General features: G+C 38.8%; 1 protein-coding gene across 5 annotated transcripts; it reads right to left on the bottom strand.

Moving 5' to 3' along the window:
- Positions 1-1,992: 1,992 nt before the first annotated feature.
- BNIP3L (BCL2 interacting protein 3 like) lies at positions 1,993-23,564 on the bottom strand. 5 transcript variants are annotated; one of them, XM_081268984.1, is made up of 7 exons: positions 22,929-23,115; positions 17,373-17,447; positions 16,548-16,731; positions 10,262-10,334; positions 4,978-5,081; positions 4,724-4,873; positions 1,993-2,184 (listed from the first exon to the last, which is right to left on the bottom strand). In XM_081268984.1, exons 2-7 carry the CDS (start codon positions 17,410-17,412, stop codon positions 2,136-2,138), a joined length of 600 nt encoding a protein of 199 aa, XP_081125110.1. In that variant the 5' UTR covers positions 17,413-17,447; positions 22,929-23,115; the 3' UTR covers positions 1,993-2,135. The 5 variants fall into 5 exon arrangements, with proteins under 5 accessions (XP_081125110.1, XP_081125111.1, XP_081125109.1 ...); XM_081268985.1 differs by lacking the exon at positions 22,929-23,115 and adding an exon at positions 21,377-21,409; XM_081268983.1 differs by lacking the exons at positions 17,373-17,447; positions 22,929-23,115 and adding an exon at positions 23,365-23,564.
- Positions 23,565-24,249: the final 685 nt, after the last annotated feature.

Here is a 24,249-nt window from a genome sequence, read left to right as displayed (position 1 = left end):
CTGAACTTATTTTCAATGCTGGAAAAAAAAAATCACAAATATACCCAAAATCCAATGGCACTACTGATAAACTGCTACTGAATTTAGAAAGAGGGCAATGTATTGCCTATAAAAAGTTGCTCTTAAAGTACAATTTTCTTCTTCTCTCCCATGCCACCAATTATAATACAAATTGTACTGTTATAGCAGTTTAGTTCTCTTTATCAGCCTTTTCAATTTTATTCAGGCTCTTCAAAAACAAACAAACAAACAAACAACAACAGTGGACCATCAGATATACTTTCTTCCCAAAGAAACTGAAACAAAGACTTGAAATAAATAGGTTAGAAGGCAAATCAAATGCTACCAGTAAGACAGAAACAAGTTATAATAAAAAAAGATGTCCAAAATTATTTAGATATCAAATGCTAGAAAGAAAAAAGAAAATAATTCAGGAAACTATTTTGGATATATCACCTTTCTTAAAGATAGCCAGTTATGTTCTCAAAAAAAAGCAGAAAATAATTTTTTGTTGAACCTGTGTTACTTCCCACTGTAATATATCATTTTTACCAACCTTGATTCAAGAAAGAAGAGTTAGTTTCTGCAAACTGGCAAACCTGGTTGTCATAGTGTTTTTATTCAAGTCAACCTGATGCATTTTATAGATTGCTAGCTTTAAATTTTAACAATTTTAACAATTGGTTCTCTAAATATTCAACAGCAATGTCTACATCATAAACAGTAATAGTTTTTATATATAAAACATACAGTAGTATCCTTCAGAGTCATGCTGTATGTTCTGAAATCCAATAAAATCTACTTGAAATAACTGGCAATCCTGATGCTTTCTAACAATTTGGTCCTAAAAGCTTCACATTTTAGAAACAAACGAAAAAGCACGTTGTTGAAGGGATCTGCTGAGTGTACTGAAACGTCAAGAGTTTAACATAATTGAAAAGACTATTACATGAGAAAATCACCAACGCCCATGGAATCCCAGGGGCCACCTTGGGAAGACGCACAGTAAACACCAGCAAGGGAGGGACCAGAAGGAAACGAATGGCATCTTTCCAGAACTTTGCCAACTGTTCCCACAACCCAAGTCTGCTTTTCAAAGTTGCACAAGTGCTTGGAATAATTCTGAAGCAATTTTCTTCAGAGTTTAAAGGCTTCAGAGTATAAGTGAAGCTTCCTAAAACAAGAAGCCTATGTTAACAACAAAAATGGACTCACTCAAGTCTCTTCTTAAAGGAAAAAAAATGAAGAAAAAAAAAAAAGTAAAGTCATGAAAAATTCACATGCAGCTACTACACAGAAATACCAAATACACAAAAAACTCAAAAGCAATTTGCATGACTAGGCCTGAGACTTCCTTATCAGAAATAAAGATTCCACATCATAGAAAAGACAGCATTACAGCATACTAGTAATAAAATCTGCTGATGTATCTTAGTTCTTACTCTATTTCCTACCTATCATTTACACAACCCGCCTCCTAAAAACTAAAAGACGCTATTAGGAGGCTTAGAAAAAAAGTGGCTCCAAAGCTGGTTTAAAATAATTTTTTATTGCCCAGGATATTTTTTCTTGTGTCTTGCTTTTTATCGTCATTGGTTTTTTTTTTTATTTGTTTTGTTTTGTTTTCGCTTTCTTTTTAATAACTATAAATTCAAGCTTTGGGAAGAGCTTGACTGTCTTGGAAAACAAAACAAAAACTAAACAACAAAGCATCTTATATCATTTGCTAACCTGATCTCATTTCAAGAGAGACGGTAGTTACACTGCCAGAGTAAAATTCCTACCATGAGTGATGCAGGTCTAATTCTGGTGGTACTAACAGGAGACAACAGCATTGTTGACAAAATTATAATCTGCTGGTGGCATTTGCGGAAAAAAAGCCCTTGCAAATTTCTAAACAACAGTAAATTCTGTTAGGAAATTCTAAAGTGTCTTACAGGCCAAAAAGGGAATAAAGTTAGTAAAATGACTCAACCAAGTTTGAATAAAATACTGGAATTGAGAGTTACTGGACTGGATATGTAAAAATAGGGAGGAAGGTTGGTCATGCTTACAATGGTCTCAAGTTCAAATAAACTACTGTGACAATACACCACTTCACAGGCCACACGCATCTCCAGGGGCTTTTCCTTCCCTCAGTAGGTGCTGGCAGAAGGTGTGCTCAGTCGTTTTCCAATATAGATGCTGAAAGGAAGCAGAGCGATCATGTCTTACTTGTTTCTACATCTCTATACCAGCTTGTCCACAGGACGATTCCTACTGAAGAACTATAAGCTTTCCAGTTCTTGCAAAAGGCTCCAACAGTATACACACACAGTTCTCAATTCTGACTCCCTGGAGCTACCACTTTCTTTTATTTATTATATATTTCTGTGGTGCTGGGGATGGAACTCAGGGCCTCACATGTGCCATATTAGTGCTCTCCCACTGAGCCACATCCTCAGTCCACTGACTTTTTAAAAAATTTTATTTATTTGAATTTTGGGGGTGTGCTAGGGATAGATCCCAGGAACACTCTATTCCTCAGCTATATCCCCAATCCTTTTAATTTTTTACTTTGAGACTGAATCTCACTAAGTAACTGAGGCTGGCCTGGAACTTGGGATCCCCTTGCCTTAGCCTCCTTGGTACCTGGGATTACAGGCAGGCAAACCAGTCACCAGCCCTGCAGATCTGGTTTTATCTGATTCTGTTTACTCATTAACTCAGGACTGAACAGCCAAAGAGAAGAGGTCTTCTTCTCCTTTGAGATGTTTCTTTTTGTGGACAAAAAGTTCTATTGCTACTTCAGGTAAAAAAAAAAAAAAATGTGTGTGAAATTATTTGGGTGCTAGGTTTAGGCAAAAAATTAGAGCTACCAGTGCCTTTAAGATGGCTCTTACTGATTAGAAATAAATAAAAATACCAAGTCAAAAAAAAAAAAAAAAAAAGGCTCTTACTTACTACAACTCTATAAAGGATTAGGGTCCCAATGTGACTTTTCCATTCCAAGCAAGTACTTGACCTCTTAATAACACAAGCAAAGGGAAATTAAGGAAAATAAACAACTACCTCTACCCCCAGTGCAATAAAAGCAACTTAATGTTTTTAAGCCCTTTTCTTAACATTCATCTATGTCAACAGCTACACTTGAGGCAAGAAGAGTCTTAAGATTTACAAAAGCAAGAAATACTGCAAGGTCAAAAAACCACCTCTTTAGGGCAAATGAACTACTGAGCCCTTATAACTTACTAAAATCTAACCCGTGCCTCAGGGTCCATACCCTCCCTTCCTCCTTAAGCACCTCTCTTTCTGATGCTTTTGATCACCCTTACTGCCTCACTCAGGCAGACCAAGCATCAGGAGAGACAAAGGGTATGGAATGTTACTGGGATCTGCCTCTGTGATGCTGAGCTCCTTATGGGGGAGGTAAGGGATTATCCATCTTTTGAGGATTATACATGAAAAATGATCCACTGGGCATGCTTAAAGAGCATAACACGTCTTTAAAAAATAAAAACAAAACAAGCCAGGTGTGGTGGCACATGCCTATAATCCTAATGACCCAGAAGCCAGCCCCAGCAAAAGCAAGGTGCTAAGCAACTCAGTGAGACCCTTTCTCTTAATTAAAATATGAAACAGGGCTAGGGATATGGCTCAGAGTTGACTGCCCCTGAGTTAATCCCTGGTATGCGCCCCCCCAAAAAAAAGAATGGCTGGAGATGTAGCTCAGTGGTAAACTGCCCATGGGTTCGATTCTCAATAGCAAAACAAAAACAAAGTCTAAAATTAAAATTTCACTTAGTGGATTAAGATGAATATCTTGGGCTGGGGATGTGGCTCAAGTGGTAGCGTGCTGGCCTGGCATGCTCAGGGCGCTGGGTTCGATCCTCAGAACCAAATAAAAATAAAATAAAGATGCTGTGTCCAATGAAAACTAAAAAATAAAAAAAAAGTACTAAAATTTTTAAAAAGATGAATATCTTATTTCCAAATGAAGGGAAAAACCTATTATTAAAACTGCCTTGGGTTGGGGTTGCGGCTCAGAGGTAGAGCACTTGTCTAACACATGTGAAACACACGTTCAATCTTAAACATCACATAAAAATTTAAAAATAAAGGTATTGTGTTCATCTACAACTAAAAAACAAAAACAACCCCAACTGGCCTATAGGTAGACCAATCAAATCATGTATCAAATTTAACTTATCCATTTTTTTTTTTTTTTTGGTACTGGGGATCAAACCAAGGGGCACTTTACCATTAAGCCACATCCCCAATCATTTTTATCTTTTTATTTTGAGACAGGGTTTTGCTAAGCTGTCAAGGCCTTGAAACTAAGATCTTCCTGCCTCAGCCTCCCGAGCTGCTGGGATTACAGGTATATGCCACTGTGCCCAGTTTAATCATTGTTAAGTTTACTTTATTTAAAACTAAAATTTACTTTACTAGAACTAAAACATTAAAAGCAAACCAATATGGGGCTGGGGCTGTGACTCAGTGGTAGAGCACTTGCCTGGCACATGTGAAGCACTGGGTCTGATCCTCAGCACGACGTAAAAATAAACAAAATAAAGGTATTGTGTCCATCTACAACTACAATATTTTAAAAATTAAAAAAAGAAAAAAAGAAAAAAAAGCAAAGCAATACAAACTGTTTTCCCATGCATTTCTTACATCTCAACAAAAAGTATGAGGATGAAATGAATGGAAAAAATTTTAATAAGAGTTTAATGGTACTTACCCTAGCCCCAAAGCCAAAACATGAGAAAGGAAGAGAGATGGAATGAACACCTTCAGAAATTCTGCAGAAAAAATACCACCTTTCTTCATGGCTCCACTTTTCCTCATGCTTAGAGACACAGAGCGCTTGGGGTGTCTGAAGTGGAACTCCCTGAGAGGGGAATCCAGAGATGGAGTCAGAGATGCATTTGCTGGACATATCTCAGGGGTCTCCAAGCCCCCTGCAGAACCCACAGGGAGACGCAAAGAACTTACTTGGGTGGAACATTTTCAGGTCTACTGGACCAGTCGGATACCCAGTCTGCACTTTTCTTCAAAGCCTCAACTTCCTTCTCTCCTTCTACCACTTCCTCTTCTGACTATAAAGAAGAATTCAACTTTCAACAAAGAATTTTTAAAAAACGCACAATTCCTTCTAATACAAAAACAAATCTGTGGACAGAAAATTAAGAACTATACTCAGAAGTTTCTGCCCCATTTTCATAATAGAAAAAGGCTATTTTTCTAAAAAGCTGACAAAATGACCTAAGAGTATCCTAAAATGAACTCAGTGAGCTTGACTGTTGGTACAGTGAAGTATAAACTATGAACTTCAAAACTATTTGAGGATACAATGATAATTAAAGTTTGGAAAATCTAGATAATTATTCAATCCAGTGCAGATGAATATCCATTACATTATTTTCCTTATTTTTATATGCATTTAGATTTTCATAGAAAAAAATAAATAAACGCAAACATACCAAAAAAGATATAACAAAAATACAAGTGCTGAAAAGCAAATCAAGTGGGAAATATGATAAGGAAATAAATAATTGTCTTAGCATTTAGACGACCACCGCTCTAGAGGCTTTATATTCATCAATTTTCACTTGTATCAACCCAATAAAATAAGACTGTTAAAACCTACTTTCTAGATAGGGAAACTGAGACACAGCATTTTGTACCCTGCCTAAACTTCCACGGTTAGGAAGTGACAGGGCAAGCATGCAATCCAGGCAAACTTTAACACACCTGCTCTTAAGCAACAGGTTTTACTCTCTGGAAGTAGATAACAATTTTTAGATAAATCACTATCCAAATATTTCCCAAGGTTTTGACACCATGTTAGCAAAAAGTTTTTTGGAATAATCTGTTTTAAACTGAGTCAAGAATTTAACACTTACTCTATCAAATAAATGAAAAAGAAATTTTTATTGCTAATGACAACCTGAAGTTTCAGGCCAAGATATGAGCCAAAAACAATTAAAGTTTCCAAAAGCTTCCCTTTAACAGAACCCACAGGACTAAGAAATTCCTCAGTATTATTTCTTCAATTTTAAGGAATGCAACACTATGACCCCAAACCAAAAGATCTCAAAGCTACAAAGTGTTCTCATTTTGTTTGCGTAGGATTGTCTCTCTCACCACAGCTTTCATTCTGTTCAGGAGACAGTTGCAAGGCAAAGCCTGGCATGTTCACAGCCTTCAGCTCTGACAGGTCTAGTTTATGGCTGCCCAAGGAAGAGAGCTTGAGACTGGATCTCTATACAATCCTTTTCCCCAACAAAACCAGAGCAAATCCCTGTGGATTCTTGCTACTCGTCAGTATCACTCTTATCTAGTTCTGCTGAACTTGGCAAATCCCAATGAATGACACACAATGCAGCATTTAGAACTGAGCTTTTTCCATTGGGTATTGGAGATTACTCAGAATCATGAGTTGGCTCTTTGGAGTGGCACTGAAATCATCCTACACCAAAAACAATAAATTGTTACAATTTGCATACAGACTAGTTTGTGTGCATACAACATCTGACTCCTCAACATACTGCAGATAGCTTCTGAAGTTGTCTCCTGTGGCCTCCTATCTAAAACTGCTCACAGATTTAGCTCTGAATTTTGAATAAGTCAGTATTTTGCACTTTCCAACAGAGGGAACATGCAGTAAGAGCTTATGCTTTTTTCCCCCCCTAACATGGTGGGATTCTCTCAGCTGAGTAAAGCAAAGTTTTCTCTGGAATAGCATTTTAAAAAGCTAAAGAAATTTCTTATTCTAATGTTTACATAAAGAATGATATTCTTTAGCACTGCTCTGAGCTTCCTTTCATTTATCTTAAATTTAATTTTCAGGTTTTAAATTGTCTTCCACTTCTTGGAATGGCCAAAAAATGGTAAAAGTGCACTTGATCTAATTATATGAGATTCATGCTTTTAAATGAATCAATGATCTTCTCTCTGCACTTACATCTATTCAAAGAAGAGTCGGGCATTTCAGACTGTTCTTGTGTGGGAGCCCCTTATCTTCACAGTTAGATTTTCCTTCTCTGGCCAATCCTGTTCTCTTAGGTCTCTAAAGTGAATATTAAACTATATACTGTGATCCATGAACAGACCAGTTTTACAAGACAGAGAAGGTTATTTCCAGTTTGAATCATCTTCCAATGATACCCAACACTCTTTGGTCCTGAAATACAATGCAAAAATGTCTTGAGATCACCTGTGGTCCATTTCCTGATACAAAATGGTTGAAAATGAAGACTTGAGTACTACTATCCTAAAAGTAGTTTTAACTATCTTTTCCCTAAATGTATTACCTTAGCAGTCCCCATACTCATAACTCATCAGACCTGTTAGTTCATTCGCAAGCCCTATGAGCTCTCCTGTGACCAATTCCATTCAGTGGCTAATTTCAGTAGAAAGAACAGGGATCATGCACAGCTTAGAAAGACCCGTTTTCTTTCCTTTTTTAAAAAAAAAAATTATGTTTTAGTTGTAGTTGTACTCAATATATTTATTTATTTATTTTTATGTGGTACTGAGGATCGAACCCAGGGCCTTGCACGTGCTACGTGAGCGCTCTACCACTGAGCCACAACCCCAGTCCCAGAAAGACCCATTTTCAATTATAGCTCTAACATAAACTTGCTTTGTTGTCTTAAATAAGTAACTTAATTGGGGCAAAGCTTCATTTTCCCCATTTGTCCAAGGGGATGATATCACCTCTTTCACTGGACTGAGAACATTAAAAGTGAGAAGTATTTTTAAAAATAAATTTAGCTCCTAGCACACTCCTGGTAAATGTTAGTGCCTCCTCTCCTTGCTCCTCCTAGAGAAGCTTGAAAATGTCATCCATCCTTTATAGACAGACACACATGAAAATATCCCATGTGATGAAGCATACTAACAGTCCTTTGTTTACTGTTTTTAAGTGTTTCTTAACCCTAAACTTTCTTCCCATTCATGAAAAAAAGTAATTTTTCCAAATCCCAAAATAATTAATTTTAAATTGTTTCTTCAATTTAAAAAGAAAAACAATGCAAAAGGCTTTTTCAAAGTTTAAATAAATGATCCCTATTCATATCTACCTTATTAACAGTCTTACTCAGCAATGTTTTTCTTACAAGAGTTAGGGACTGCTTCTGCCAAAACTTACCCTTGTTTCAACGGGCTGATCTGTCAATGTGGCTTTTCCTTTGCCTGAGGAGAGTCAATGCTCTTTTAGGTACTTGTTTCTGATTAGGGATCCACTGGTAATCCTACTAGAATCTGACACAGTGAACTCCTGAACTTCACAAATTCCTCTGAAATTCTAAAGTGGATGTATTCAGCTCTAGAATTCCATGTCAACTCAATGATCAGGTAAGCCTAATGGTATAGCTGCCAATCCATAACCCAGGAAAGTACTGATCAAAGTATTCCACGGGATTATTAAGATAGTAAGGGGGGAAGTATGTATGAAGAGGGGAAGGTGTAAGGTCAAATAAGCTAGAGAAACATTTGGTTTAGTGAAACTGGATTTCTTTAATGCAGGAATTTTCACAGCTACTACCTTTGGTGACTACTGCTGAGGAGTCAGACTATATTATTTTCCACTAATCTGACTTCAGAACTGTTTTATGGAGCTTCCCATTGAGCAAATATTCCTCAGACACATTTTGGAAAACGCCAATCTAGATCTTCAGTCTGTATATAGAAGCTGATACTGAATGAAGACTACTTCTTCAGGAAAGGCTATAACACAGATTTAATTTCATATCTATCTCTCTCTCTCTCTCTCTCTCTCTCTCTCTCGGATCTTTGCCATACTTCCTGCAATGGGGACAAGTACTTTTGTAAACATTAGTTACAGTTTACTGTATGGGGCCAAACTGACATACATTAGCCAGAGAATCAACAATTCTCATCAGATCACTTCACTACACAAAAGCTTTGCCATTTGCTATAAACTTCTCTACAGAATATGGCCCATCATAAAATACATGGTATTCAATCTGTAGATTTTCTAGGTTTCAGAGAATGGCAAAAATAGAGCACAGCCCAAATATGGAGAAACTGTGCAGCTTTTTGAAATGGATTACTGGGCAAATCAAGTAACAGGAAAACTATTTCTATTGCAAAGGGGCCAAGGATCATGTATAGTGAGAACACTGCAAAACAAGGGTTTTTAAAAAAATAACTCATGTTGGGCTGGGGGTGTGGCTCAAGTGGTAGCACACTCGCCTGGCATGCGTGCAGCCCGGGTTCGATCCTCAGCATCACATACAAACAAAGATGTTGTGTCCGACGAAAACTAAAGAATAAATATTAAAATTCTCTCTCTCTCTCTCTTTAAAAAAAATAACTCATGTAAACATTCATTCAATATTTTTCAAGCGCCTAAACACAGGATAAAAAGAAGATGGTTTTTGCCCTCAAGAATCTGCACTCTAGTCAGGTGTAGTGGGACACACCTATAATCCCAGCAACTTGAGAGACTGAGGCAGGAGAACCAAAAGTTCAAGACCGGCCTCAGCAACTCAGTGAGATTCTATCTCAAAATAAAAAAACAAAATGAGCTAAGGATGTGTCTCAGTGCTAAAGTGCCCCTGGGTTCAATCCCCAGTACCAAAAAAAAAAAAAAAAAAAGATAAAAGTTGATCTGACACCTACGTAAGATTAAGGGCAGACCATGAATGTTCTAAGTCATTAGCAACAATTATACACTCACCATATTTTATGTTTTTTGATGCAAACCTCTGTAAGATTTAATTTTTTTCTTTTTTCTTTTAATACTATACTTCCAACCATATCAATTTCTAGTGAATTATTTATCTTCTTTAATTCAAGGAGTCTTGCCAAAATTTAGAAGAATGTTTCTCTCTTGCTGCAAATTCACCTTGGAAGTCGCTGCTTTGATTTCAGATACAGGCAAAGTTTTCACACTCGATTCTAACACAGCCTTCATTTGAATTTATTGCAATCTTAAATAAGACATCTCAGTTTTTCTATTTATAAAGTCAAAAAGTAGCCTGGAATATTAGGAATGTTACATCATAGACAAAAATTTTCCAACACTTTAAAGGGCCCCAAATTCTTAGATCTAAAGAAGTGCAACAAGAACAAATATTATCCTAAATAACACCAAAATTGGAAATTGAGTAACTTAGAACAGCTTCAAACTATTGTTAAGATTTCTGAATAGTCTTCTTTCTCAATACACTTCAGCAAAAGACTTAGAGAACTTTCATCACTCCTAACTGCTTACTTTACTATAAATGAGAATAATAAACACACACACCTGAGAACTATGGTCCCTGCTGGTATGCATCTCCACATCAAACATGATCTGCCCATCTTCTTGAGGTGAAGGGCTAGGAGAGAAAGAACTGAGCTATTAGCTTTACCCCTCTTCTTATCAAATGAATTAGTCTTTACATGAAATTAGAAAATCAAATTACAGCAAGATGACTATACAAAAGCAGTTAATCCAAAAGTATATCATAATCCTAAACAAGCAAATTTCATGTGATAGAAAGTGACTAAATTGGGGCTGGGGATGTGGCTCAAGCGGTAGCGCGCTCGCCTGGCATGCGTGCGGCCCGGGTTCGATCCTCAGCACCACATACCAACAAAGATGTTGTGTCCGCCGAGAACTAAAAAATAAATATTAAAAATTCAAAAAAAAAAAAAAAGAAAGTGACTAAATAAAATCAAGGGCTCTTACAAATTGTTCCAGACTTCACCAGTGGTGATGAATTCCTTTACAATGCTAAATCTGCAATTTAATAAAGCAAATAATGTCACATTCTCGTTTTATTCTTTTTTTTTTTTTTTTTTTCAATAAAAGCAAAATGATCTTCAAAGTCAGAAAGCAAAATGCTCTTCAAAGTCAGAATCCTAGCTTGGGGTTCTTTCAAAGTTTTTTCATCATTAAATAATTTGCTCCCAGCAGTTCTCTAAGTATGAAGAGTAGTTCTGAAGGACTACTTCATAGGGTCTTCAAGGTTAAGTTTTCTTTCACAATATTATTAGGATTTATTTGCTATTTCCATTGTCATTATCTCATAAAATTATAGCAGAAAATTCTACCTGATGTGTAATATTACAGCAGACTGGATATAAAATCAGGTGAGGATCCACCTATTCTCTAATAAGCCAGATATTAAATTTGTGAAATATAAGACAATTGTCACTATTTCTTACTAATTTTTGTTATGATAAAGCTATTTTTTACTCAAAAAGTTACTTATGTTCAAATGTAATAAATTTATTATTTTTTCAATGAATAACTACATATTCTAAATTTTGTCCTAATTTCTTTTTCAGGGGGAGGTGGTGAGAGGATTGGATTTAGGCTCTCAATTGTGCTCTACCACTGAGCTTCACCACCAGCCCCATTTGTAAATTTCTAAAACAGTAAATATCCAAATATACAATCTAGATGCAAAAGCTCTTTGGCATCTCTAATAATTCTTCAGAATGTAACAGAAACTGAAAGGTTTAAGAAACATTATTCTATTTATTTCAAAAATACATGCTCTGAGATATTTCAGAGTGAACCATATAAACTTATATCTGAACACAAACCTTTATGCTAGTACAAAATATATTCCCAGAACTACAAAATCTACACATGAATTCTTAGGCAAAACACATGATCACAAAGTATACTTGTTACAATTGATGAATATAATGTGCTAAGTCCATTTCTTAGTTTTATCAATGATACTGTGTAACTACAATGAGCCACCGGAATTTTCAATAGACACATTGTGTTCCCATCCCATGAAAAATAAAACAGGTCTGAAGGTGTATCTCAGTGGTAGAGCACTTCCTAGCATGGGCAAGGTCCTGGATTTGAACCCTAGTACCAAAAAAACAAACAAACAAAAAAAAAAAACACTCAAATAAAATAGAGGTGAAAAATAGACTGTTACCTTGCTCAAAGGAACAGACATTAACTACTAAAGTCACCAAGGGCATTGTGTATAAGGTCACTGTACGGAGATGTTAGTGAGAAAGCTTCCAAGAGAAGCCACATATGTGGTCATCAAGACCCTGACCTGACCCATCCTGGCACATGGCACCACTGATAGAGGAAACCTGAAGGAGCCAGGAGGCTTCACACATGTCCCCAAGAGTGATCTCTGAGGAACATCAGCTGACTCCTAAGACTATATAGGAACAAGGTCAGTTTTGACCAGCTTGGTCTTAAACACCTGGCAGGAGAGTACAGCCTGAGCACAGTCCTACATGGACATTTAAAAGGGGGAAAAAAATTTTTTTTAATATAATTTAAGACGTACACTTGTGTCAGCCCTAACAAAAGTAAAGCTGGAGACTGTAAAGGAAGGGTACTCAAGAGAGTGCCTAATATTTAACTATCACAAAGGACTCTAGAGACACAGGCTGTCCTGCATTCTAGAGACTGGTTAAAATACTAATTGTTTTCATGTTAAGTGTTTATCAAAAAAGTAATGCTTTGCTGTCTTGTTTATTGTTGTCCCAGCATAAACCTTGCCCTATATATACCTTGTCCAGTCACCTGCCAACTCCCACCATGTTCCTCTGGACTGCTGTGATGCTGAATACCCATAACTGTCCATGCCCCTCCTGACAGAAAACAAGAACTCTAGGTCACTTCCCTCCAACTTCGCCCTCTCTCAGCAGGAAATAACTTGGAGATGTCATCTCCCAGTTTTCCATAGAAATGGAAGGTAGAAATTGACAGTGGGGAAATAAAACAGTATTACCTTCACCTTCTGAATGTAGCACTCATTGTGCTAAGGCTTATTTAAAAAAAAAAAAAAAAAAAGATTTTTCCTCTCTTCTCCCCTCTCCCCCTCCCTAACAAGATTGGGGAGACAGTGTTATCTTTTCTTTCCCTAGTTAACTGCCTTGGAACACACAAACTACACATAAGAGAGGCCTGCTGAGGATCTGGGAAGTGAATATTTCCCAAATTAACAAGTGAATCCTAACATGCCATCAGGGGGCTTCCTACCGGAGCACACCTGGAATATAACCCTTGAAGTTCCTTTAAAAACCCCTTCAAAATGGATGGCATTAGAGCATATTATGCTAAGTGAAGTTAGCCAATCCCAAAAAACAAATGCCGAATGTCTTCTCTGATATAAGGGAAGTGACTCAAAATGGGGTAGGGAGGAAGAGCATGAGAAGATTACCTCTAGACAGGGAAGAGAGATGGGAGGGAAAGGGAGAGAGAAAGGGAATTGCATGGAAGAGGGAAGGAGACCAAGACCCCCCTTTGTCATACAGAATACAGATATGACGATGTGAGGGAAAAAAATAAAAAGAGGTGGGTCACATTAGATTGGGTAGAGAGAAGTGATGGGAGGGGAGGGGAGAGGAAGTGGGGAATGGAAGGACAGCAGAATAAAATAGACATTATTATTACTGTGAGTATATACATGACTGCATGACCAATGCAATTCTGCAACCTGTACACTCAGAAAAATGAGAAATTATAACCCATTTGATTCAAATGTATGATATGTCAAGATCATTATACTGTTGAGTGTAACTAAGTAAAACAAATAAAAATAATAATAATTACGCAATCACAAAAATAAATAAATAAATAAATAAATAAATAAATAAAGCCCCCCTGTCCCTACTGAGAGAGTCAAAGACTTTGGGAAAGGAGTCCCCTGGGTTTCTCTTTTGCTAGCAAAGCCATAAACCTTCTTTTTCCTTTTTCTAAAAAGAAAAATAAGACCACCAGAAATGACTTATTAGGCCTAGGTATCTTAAGACCAGTACAGTCAACATAGGAAATTCTTAAATGATAGGAAAAGGAAAAAAGATGGTTCTATGTCAAACAAACATATCACATAAACTTAAAAAACTTTTCTCTTAAATAAGAAATGTCAGCAATAGCACAGGAAACAAACAGAATGAGGTATTCTTGTCCTCAGTTTACTGTATTTGTTCTTATAACAATGTTGGCATCAAGTTAGGGGCCATCTTTACATATAGCTGGGACCAAATCAAGACAGGCAGAGTGACAAGGCAGGAATCCTACTGCAGCACCACTCTACCTCTGCACTGCTCCCACAAGCACCAATCTCGCTCCCAGAAATACTAGCTCTCCCCTGGTCAACTGTTTGCTACTCCTAACAATTTGGAATACAATAAGGCTTCAACCATAGCCCCTATGGAGAAGCTGGGAGGTTGTAAAATATCCCAAATCTCTGCCTCACCCCTTACAACTGAATCAGCAGCTCTAAGGATGGGGTTTTGCACTGGTATTTTTAAAAGAGCCCTGATGAATTTAGTAAGTAGTTAAGCTTAAAAGTCTCTATAATTGGGTGGAGAAAAAGCAATATATACAGGGGTTTTCTTCTAACAACCACTGTTAGGGACAAAAATATATCTTCAGAATAATTTATAAATACAAATCAGCTCTGGGACTAATATTCTACAATCCTAACTCTTTCACCTATAAGAAACATTTCCCAACAACTTCAAACATAGAGTTGCATGTCAATTCAAATGACATTAATTTTGAAATGTTTTTAAACAGCCAAGTGAGTAAGATATTACTGAGCTAAAGTACTAGGCCTCCTTTGTCAGATGACAGTAACCCAGAGCCTGGAGTATGCAAGCTAAGTAATAAGAAAGTGTTCAAAAGCATACGCCGTACCTCTTTTCACATATTTAGAAACCTAAACTTTAAATACAACCTTGGGAAAATGTATTCATATTCCATCATATGTATAACTGCAAACAAAATGAAAGAAGATTACCAGACAAATAAGCAGGTGATTTTTCCCTGAACCATGTGAACAACAGATTAATGGAGACAGTGGTATCACTATTCAAGGTTCATGTACTTGAAGATATAGTAAAATAGGCCATATTAAGCAGAAACCTTCACAAATCTAAACAGAAAACTTTAGAAATCCTTCAACAAATTCCATAACATAAATCTTCATTCTGAAAGACAGACTAATACTATTGCTACTGGAATCAGTGACAAACTGCTCAGAATGTGCTCTTGTTCTGCTTATGACAAGAGACATCCCTGGCTCTAAGAATCATGGGGACAAGTCAGAGACGATGCAGGGACAAAGTGGGTGCTCAGTGTGCTGCACGGTCAATAAGCCTGCCCGCTGGTGCCTTGCTAACATGAGTGGATCATAAGATGTGCAGGAAGGTCTAGCAGATTTAATTCATTTCTCTCTTTTTTGACATGTTTTCCTGATAAACACTAATAGGTGCTATATACACAATTTCTATAAGATACAAAAATGTTAGGAAAAACATCCATAATTCTGTCCTCTGAAGAAAGTCACTGTTTATATTTTTAAATGTTCCCTTATTCCTCCTCCTGTGCGTCTGCATTTTGGACATGCTTAGTATTAGTTAACTATTAATTAACCAGAAAATTATCCAGTACTCCAGAATGCTAACAGTGTGCTGCCACTGCACTAAGAGGTTTTAAATATTTGAGAGGCTGAGGCAGGAGGACTGCCAAGTTTGAGGCCAGCCTTGGCAACTTAGTGAAATCCTATCTAAAAATAAAAAATAAAAAAGGGGTGGGGATGTGGCTAAGAGGTAAAGTGCTTCTGGTTTAATGCCTAGTTAAAAAAAAAAAAAAAAAAGAATCTTTACATATCATTTAATACTTAGTCCCTCTGGAAAGGAAAAGCTCAGAGAGGTGTCAAACTAATAACTTGATTTCATTCCACTCATACACCTCTCTCAATGCTTACTCTGTCACCACAAGCAATCCTTAATCAGTGGAATTCGCTTCCCCACATAAAACACAGAAAAATGAAATCTGAAGTAAAACTTCTCCTGAGGAACAGAAGGTCTTCAAAATGAACTTTCTTTACAGACAGAGGTTAGTGCTTCCACTGTGCAAATATTGCCAGAACCTGAACCGACTTGCAGATCCTGTGAGTCAATCATTTATGAGTGTCTGCTGCATGCCAGCATCCTTACTGACAAGGGTGCAAGGAAGAGCCATGTGACCCTCCTATGGGGAGACAGACTTCTACAGAGGCAAGTCAAGCACAATGCAACTTGGGGAAAGGACACAGGGCAAAGGAAACTGGGAGGAAGTTAGATTTATTTTACAAATTAACATTTATGCTATTGAATTTTAAACTGATAAACATGTAGAAATAAAATAATTGGGGCGCCGGGTGGGGTGGCGCACACCTGTAATCCCAGTGGCTCAGGAGGCTGAGGCAGGAGAATCGCTAGTTCAAAGCCAGTCTCAGCAAAAGCAAGGCGCTAAGCAACTCAGTGAGAGCCTGTCTCTAAATAAAATACAAAATAGGGTTGGGGATGTGGCTCAGCGGCCAAGTGCCCCTGAGTCAATCTCCAGTACCAAAAAAATTAATAAAATGAAAAAAAATCTAAATAATAAAAATTACTGAATCTGGAGAAAACCAGAGGGCCCTCAAATGACTGTCTATTAGCTCTTTGATTTAAATACATACGGAGGTATATTTTGTTAATTGAACATTTAAGCAAATAAATTTTTTCTCATGGGAATTAGCCCTGTAACCCACCTGTCTCCTGAATTACATCAAAATATGGATCTCACTTACCTGTCACAGTGAGAACTGCCTCTTGAACTGCTCTGTCCTGATTCATGCTGTGCATCCAAAAGAATCTTTTCCATGTCTCCATTGTGGATGGAAGAGGAAGAAGGTACATGTTCCAGCCCCCCATTCTTCCCATTGCCATTATCATTGCCATTGCTGCTATTCATGGGTAGCTCCACCCAGGAACCTGTTGGACAAGTCAGATAAGTTAACCACAGCAAGACTGAAATCCGTCATGTGCACGGATGCTAATATGGCGAATTCAGATAAGAATTCTGACTTGCTTTAAAGCGAATGCAAAAGTATTCTGAAGAAAGTAAACAATGTGCAATAAAGTCAAAATCTATATTGTTCTGTTCCTGAAGCAGCAAATGCAATTGGTTAATTGCAAATGACTAATTTAGAAGAAGCTGGAAATCTAAAACTAACTTTTTAGAAAACAAGTTTTCTAAAAATAATTTTCACCCTGCTTACAGTTTGGTCTACACACAATCAACAATTTCCTGAAAAAAAGAAGCTGCTTTTCAAAAAATAAATAGCTACTTCATTACTAGACAGGCTACTTGCCTTTAATATTTTAGTTTCTCTCTCTCTCTCTCTCTCACACACACACACACACACACACACAATCTTCTTAGCCTGCCTCAGTTATTTAGTATCTGCATCACAAATTAAATAATAAATATATGACTTAGAAAAGTCATACAGTTCACCAAAATAGGTTTAACAACTAACTACCACAAACAATAATGAAGCTGCTACAGAAGAAATCTATATTCAAGGAAAAATTTGGGGGCTGGCGTTGTGGCTCAGTGGTAGTTCACTCGCCTAGCAAGTTCGAGGCCCTGGGTTCAATCCTCAGCACCATATAAAAACAAATAAAGGTACTGTGTCCAACTACAACTAAAAAATAAATATTTTTTAAAAAGAAAAGAAAAAATTTTAATTTATGTACAAATTTAGAGCATAAAAATAATGCAGCTGGTTCTTAACAAAATCAGGTGAAAATGACAAAAAATTCTGGGAGGAAAAAAGTTTTAGCTCTAGTCCCTATATTTGTTTCTTCCTTTCCTCTTTTATTCTGTCTTCTTTTTTATGTATCAAACATACCTGGTGAATGTGACTCTCTCTTTTCTCTCCCACAAGTTCCTACTTTCTAGGGTTTTCATTAAGCCCTGCTGGTTTGGAAGCAGAAGCCACTGCACAGGGCTAGAGATGGTGGATTTGTGGGGGGTAATTAGTCAAAGAGGGTGGAGCCTTACGAAAAGGGGAGGAGAGGCACTTGTAATCTGCATAGGTCCTGAAAAGTTTTTACTACCCCAATGAGTCTGCAGAACTATTAGTGCTTGAATTTTAATAAGAATCGATAACAGTACCCAATAAACCAACGTTACAACAAAAAGAGAAGAGTGTTTTCATAACTTCCCTTCCTTACAATAAACTTTGTTTTAGAAAATATAACCCAGCAGGTTGGTAGGGCCATTCCTCTGAACTCCCCACAGAAGTGCTGAAGACTCTCGGGGCTAAATGCAGAGTTCCATCAATCAGAATAGTCACTAAAACAAGTCAAAACCTAAAATACACTCTAAATAAGGCCATGACTATACCTGATGGAGGGTGAGTTCACTATCCTCCTTACAAGAGAAAGGAGAGCTCAGGCATACCTGGCTGGCTGGAAGTCTGACCCTACCTCCCACCCTCTGTGTACAACCTTCCTTTCTGCCTTCAGCTTCCTCCCAGAGGTAACACTGCCTAGGACCCACCTCCATGAGCTGCCTGGAGGACTACCATAGTAATATAAGGTGCCTAGTAAACAGAAGCTCATGCACATGCTAGGGAAAAAGAGTTTGAATCTATAAAGTATGTTCTCAGAACAGTGTTTGCTAAATAAAGTTAGCCTGTCCTTTCCATCAAAGGCAGCCCCAGAAGCAATCACAGTCCCAGATTCATCACCCAGGACAATGCCACCAAACAAGAGTAACAAACACAAGTTGCAAAGCTGAGAGATAATTGAATATTTGGAGTCCCTTAAAATTTAGAGCTCTGCAAAATATTTTTGGGAAGGAGGGGGAGAGAAAGAGATAAAGAGAGATAGAGAGACAGACATACACTAGAGATGGAGAAACTGGTATATACTAAACAAACTTTTTCCTATTCCCATTGCTTCTAGAATTTTCAAACTTCTTTTGAAACCAATAAAAACAGTTCTTCTTGTACAGAAGCCCAATGTGTAAAATAAACAAAAGCCCAGAGCTACCTCCTGCAGAAACAGAACTAAGGACCCAGTAGTTCCAGATGGGTCTGTATGGAAGTCGGTCTTCCCTAAAACACAATTACTCTGTACTTGATGTACATCTGATCAAAGGGAAAAAAAGGCAGCAATAGTGCCAAGTTTTCTGGCCCTTACTTTCCAAAGAACTTCCAAACCAATATGTGAATCATATTTTCTGCACTAAAAATACATAAGCCATTATTAATATAGCATTTGTTTTAGGGACCTTGGAGAGACCCAGCTAGAAAAGTTTAGGGAAAGTAATGCACGGTGGCCTTAATACTCTGGAGAGCACTCACAGCACTTCTGCTTAAGGCAGACTGTTTTTATGTGGCAAATGTTAGGACAGTGGTTAAAACAGACCAAGCCAGATCCCCACTTATCACTCAGTGCTTTCACCCCCTGGACCAGTTTCTTAACCTCTTTGTGTCTCAGTTTCCTCAGTAAAATAGGGATAATAGTAGTATCTGCCTCACAGAGTAGTTAGGATTATTGAATAAAGTGAATAGAAAGATAAGGATCCCTGTAAGTACTATGTACATGTCGCTACAATAATTATATTCTGTTTCTTTTTAAATAATTTCTGATTGTAAAAAAAATGTGTTCTTGGAAAATATAAACATCAGTATAAAATGAAAGAATTAATGCTTCTCCTCAAAATCTCCTGTTCCTACTCCCAAAGGAAAACATGCAAACTGGTTTTAAAGGGAGACTTCTGAAGTTTTTTGAAATACAGTTGTTGAAAGACTTTTTGTTTTGGCCCTAGGGAGTGAATCCAGGGGTGCCCTACCACGGAGCTACATTCCTAGTCCTTTATATTTTTTGAGACAAGGTCTCAATAAGTTGCAAGGGCTGGCCTCAAACTTATCCTCCTGCCTCAGTCTCACAAGTGGCTGGGATTACAGACGTGTGCCACCTTGCCTGGCTTGTCTTTGTATTTATAAACAAATAGAATTGTACTATATGGACATTTCTGTAAGTAACGTTTTTCACCTAAAACTTTGGAGATGTCTTCCAATATCAATACTTGTGGACATTCACCATTCTGACCAATGCATTGCACCTCACCTATTATAAAAATGCATCATATTTTAACCACTATCCAATGGCAATGGGTAACCATTACCCAAATAATTCTTTTTAATATTTATTATTGTAACTGGGGCTTCAATAGACATTTTGGAGGGTAATTTCCATTTCCAGCCTAGGAATTTCCTAATGTTCTAACTTTACCAGTCCTTCACAAAGTCCCCTTTCACTTGGAAAGGAAGCAGGGCAAGATGTGAGCATTGTGCTGTCCAAGTAATACAAGTAGAAAACAAATTCAGAGTGACTTATCTTCCTAATACGCAAGCTCTAAAATAAGAACTAGATGTTTTCTCTGTTATTTTAAAAAACTATTTACAAGCTGTTCCTTTATGCCAGTTTGTACATAGACACAATGACATTTTCTAGTTTAAGTTCTTGGGAACTGCTCAGAGAGATCATGAAGGCTGATCCAATAACTGTGATGACATTCACTCCTATGATTTCATAATCACCAGTTGAATCCTCTTGAGGGTTGGGGAGGTACAGAAGGAAGAGTATTTCTCCTCATTTCCCCCCAACTTTTCGAGGCTGTGTATAACTGGTACCTTCAACAGGGACAACATACTTCATATTTATCTTCTTTCCTCAAAGACTTTGTTTCAGGAATCTGGTGCTAGAATCCAGACCAGGCCTTCAACAGTCACTGGCATTCTTCTAAAAAATATGTTGACTTTTTTGCACAAATAGGTGCTTACACACCAGTGACTTATTTATTCAAAACACTATTACAAGGCAGTGGTATGTCATGTGTCACAGTCTTAAGAGCCCTCCTGCCATACCTGGGGAGCAAGAACATTGCAGTTGAAGAGATTTAAAAAGAAAAAAAAAGGCTGTTTTCCTCCCCTTCAAGTAGTAAGAATTACACTCCTATGTTAATTTTCCTTATAAGCCATGTTGACTCTTATGATATAAAAGTCTTATTCAAATATTCTTAAGGAATTTGGTAGCTTTCTTAAGAATAGAACAAACAACTGAAAATGACCTTTCAACTTTAGAAATAGTCTGGATATTTGCCCTCTAATTTGAAATAAAAGCAAACAGTCCCCCTAGAGTGGCCAAAAAAAAGAAAAGAAAAAAAAAAATCAGAGAAAGGTTTCACTATTTCAAATATTTCAATAATTTGCTATTCAAACTCTGCTTTGACCCCTGAACTAAAGATAAAATCCCAAACCAGAGACAATCTATGGAGTTTCATCTTCTGTTTTTCAGTTGTGCAACTTTACCCAGCAAAGTACTAGAACTTATCAGCAATTCAGATAGTATTAGACGCCGGAACAAGTTGTTTTCCCCAGTGACTAAAAATCCCTTTAAGGAATCAATAAGGTTTCTTGTTTTGTTCAGTCCAGTGTTGTATAATGAGCTTAAAAAGCAAACAAAGAGGCAAGACAAGACAGTAATTAAATAAGGCATTATCAAAAAGCTGTTTAGAAACTTTTGAAAGTTCAGCCTATCCCAAATAAAACATTTTCACCTAGCAAATTTCCCAAAGCAACATCTGGTAGATATCACATGCAGGCTGTGTCCTTCCACTTCTGTAAGAACTAACAAAAACATAGCAGGAACTGATTGGCCAAAGATATCAAGCACCTCACAGGTCTGCCAGACACCAAAACAAACATATATACAGTTCACTACCACCACCCCTTTTTGGTTAAATGGTCAAAGGAAAGTTAAAAGCCCTTTGCTTTCTGTGAAATCATGAACATGTACTGACCAAATTCCTAACTCACAAGAAAACACTGAGCAAAATTAAGAAATAAAATACTGGGCTGGGGATGTGGCTCAAGTGGTAGCGCGCTCGCCTGGCATGCGTGCGGCCCGGGTTCGATCCTCAGCACCACATACAAACAAAGATGTTGTGTTCGCCGAGAACTAAAAAATAAATATTAAAATTCTCTCTCTAAAAAAAAAAAAGAAAAAGAAAAGAAATAAAATACTAAAAGAAATAAAACAGGTTGGCCTCTCTGTACATGAGGCAGAATGATAGGCTGAAAGAATAAAATACACACTCAGGCCTATTTAAGAGATGTGTCCAGGAAAGAGCACCAGATTGGATCAAAGTGGGAACAGGGCTCCCACCTCTGGACTTGGGAAAGACCTTTGTATCTTTACTAGTAAATAACAGGGACATTTATCTCTTAAGTCTCTTCTCATTCTAAAATACACCTAAGAAAAGTATGCTAAAAATGGGTAAAGTCCCACATTAATACGTAATACAAGTAACATTTAAAGATACACAAATCGACTCTTATTTACTGTGTCAAACAGTAAGAATATCTTATTCTAAAACACAGATACTTAAGCTTTTTTTGACAAGTCAACATTTAGGGAATAATTTCATCAAAGGAGGGTGCAGCAGAAATAAATAATGAAAGCATCTTAAAATATCCCAATTCTGCCGCCACCCTGTGAGAACAGGAACTCTCTTCCCTAAATGGTTAGGCCATGTTTGAAGCACCTTCCTCTTATGAAAACAACTGCCTGCATGACCTTTAAGCACCCAAGTGCTTTCTGAACAATTCCGCCTGGCCCCATGCTACCTCTTTCATAAGAGAGGAATTACAGAAAGTGTGGGCAAGACCTTCCAAGAGTAGGCGCTCTCACGACAACCAGGAACACTGTTAGGACAGGACGTCTGAGCGCCAGAATGTTAGGGAAAACAACTGTAGTCGGTGGACACTCCATCCTGCCCACGAAAATTCCGTTTCTAAAAATCCACTGTCCAGACTCCGTGATGGGTGCAACCTTGGGTGGTCACAAGGATGTTCTTAAACAGGTTGCTGAGTACACAACCCACCGTTTGAAACAAGAATAAAATCACTTAGGCAACTTGGGGGAAAGCTCAAAAAGGAAAAAAGAAAAAGCAGGAGCAGGGCCTCCTCAGCGCCACACGTGACTCCAGTAACCACTGAATTACCAAATGGTTTTCCTGACCCGCGTGTGGCAACAAAGGGACGCCGCCCGCGGGCTCAGGTCGCGGCCCCGAGCCCCGCCGCGCGGGAGGGCCGACTGGCCCCGCACACCTGCTCGGCTGCACGTCCCGGCCGCCCGCGCTCCGCCCGCCAGCCGCGTCCATCCCCCGGCGTCCCCGCTGCACGTCCCCAGCCCGGCCCACGTCCCCCAGCGGCCCGCTCCGCCCCCACGGTCCGCCCCCTCCCCGCCCCGCAAGCTCCACTTCAGGGCCGGCACTCGGGGTCTAGGCGACCCCTGTCAGCTCGCCCCGCGACTGTGGCCTCCAGCAGCCCCAGCCCAAGACCACGGGAGGGAGACCCACAGGCCGAGAGGAAGACCCGAGCGCCTCCTCCTGACAGGAGACGGAAGCTGTCAGTCACCCTAACATCCTCAACCTGGACCAATGGGAGGCCTTCTCCTCCCGCCCCCCGCGCGGCGCAGGCAGCCGCGGCCGGAGCAGCTCCTCCTCCCCCATCCCTCCACCGAGTCCGTCGGCCCTGCACTCACTGTTGAGGCCGGCTGGCGGAGGCAACGCCTGTTCCCCTTCCTCGCATTTGTTGTTGTTGTTGTGCAGGGGCGGCGGTGGCTCAACCAAATGAGACGACATTGTCGGGCGGCTGGAAGAGCTGCGGCCACAGCTAAGAGCGTCTCCGGTTCTCGGGCGGCAACACAACAAGCCGAGTCCCCCGCCCCCTTTTCTGCGCCTGCGCAGTCCCGCCCCTCCTCTGACGTCAAGGCCCGCCCCGGGCACGTGATGACAACACAACAAGCGGCGGGGCGGGGTGGGGCGGAGCGGGGGCGTTCCCGTGCTGGTCCGGGACGTGCGGACGCGGAGTCAAAGCTGACGCGCGAGTCTGGAACGAATTCTTGCGTGTAATTTGGGCTGACCGGATGCAATGAATTATGCAGATAGCACTGGGCTAGAGGATACGGAGAACTGTGGAACGAAGAAGTGCGAGGTGCTAAGGTGCTAGCGCCCAAATCTCCCACACGGACTGGATCTCCACGTTTTAGCCAATCCTTGTGCATTTAGTTTTTAAATATCTGTTAAGAACTCACTTCTGTAAGGGGTATCGTGATACAAAGCAAAAATTCCCAGTTGCTCCCTGCCCTAAACCTAAAATATACCTGGTGAGACAAAAACCGTGGAATCTAAGGTTTCCTGAAACTTGCTAAATGAAAGGGAAATTCAGAAAAACCGAGAAGAGAAGAAAATAATTACTCAAATCTTATCAACCACCTAACCTATTTCTGGGACATGACTTGGGAAGCCATGTAGCCTGTGCGTGGGTGAATCTCGACTGTGTTCCTAAACACTCCTACATCAGATCTCTGTCTTTGTACGATTTCCTTGATCTGATTTATGTGTGGCAATGTATTTCTCCCAGTCTG

The sequence above is a fragment of the Spermophilus citellus genome, assembly GCF_964194105.1.
Source record: "Spermophilus citellus genome assembly, chromosome: 16".
Lineage (NCBI taxonomy): Eukaryota > Metazoa > Chordata > Mammalia > Rodentia > Sciuridae > Spermophilus > Spermophilus citellus.
This window is presented reverse-complemented; position numbering and strand designations above follow the sequence as displayed.

Bases quoted from the DNA above. Each gene is read 5' to 3' on its own strand.
- BNIP3L (XM_081268983.1), bottom strand. From the start codon at position 23,464: ATGTCGTCTCATTTGGTTGAGCCACCGCCGCCCCTGCACAACAACAAC. The intron at 16,732-23,364 runs GTGAGTGCAGGG...CTTGTCCAACAG, and splicing joins TCCGCCAGCCGGCCTCAACA to GTTCCTGGGTGGAGCTACCC. The intron at 10,335-16,547 runs GTAAGTGAGATC...TTTCTCTCCTAG, and splicing joins GGCAGTTCTCACTGTGACAG to CCCTTCACCTCAAGAAGATG.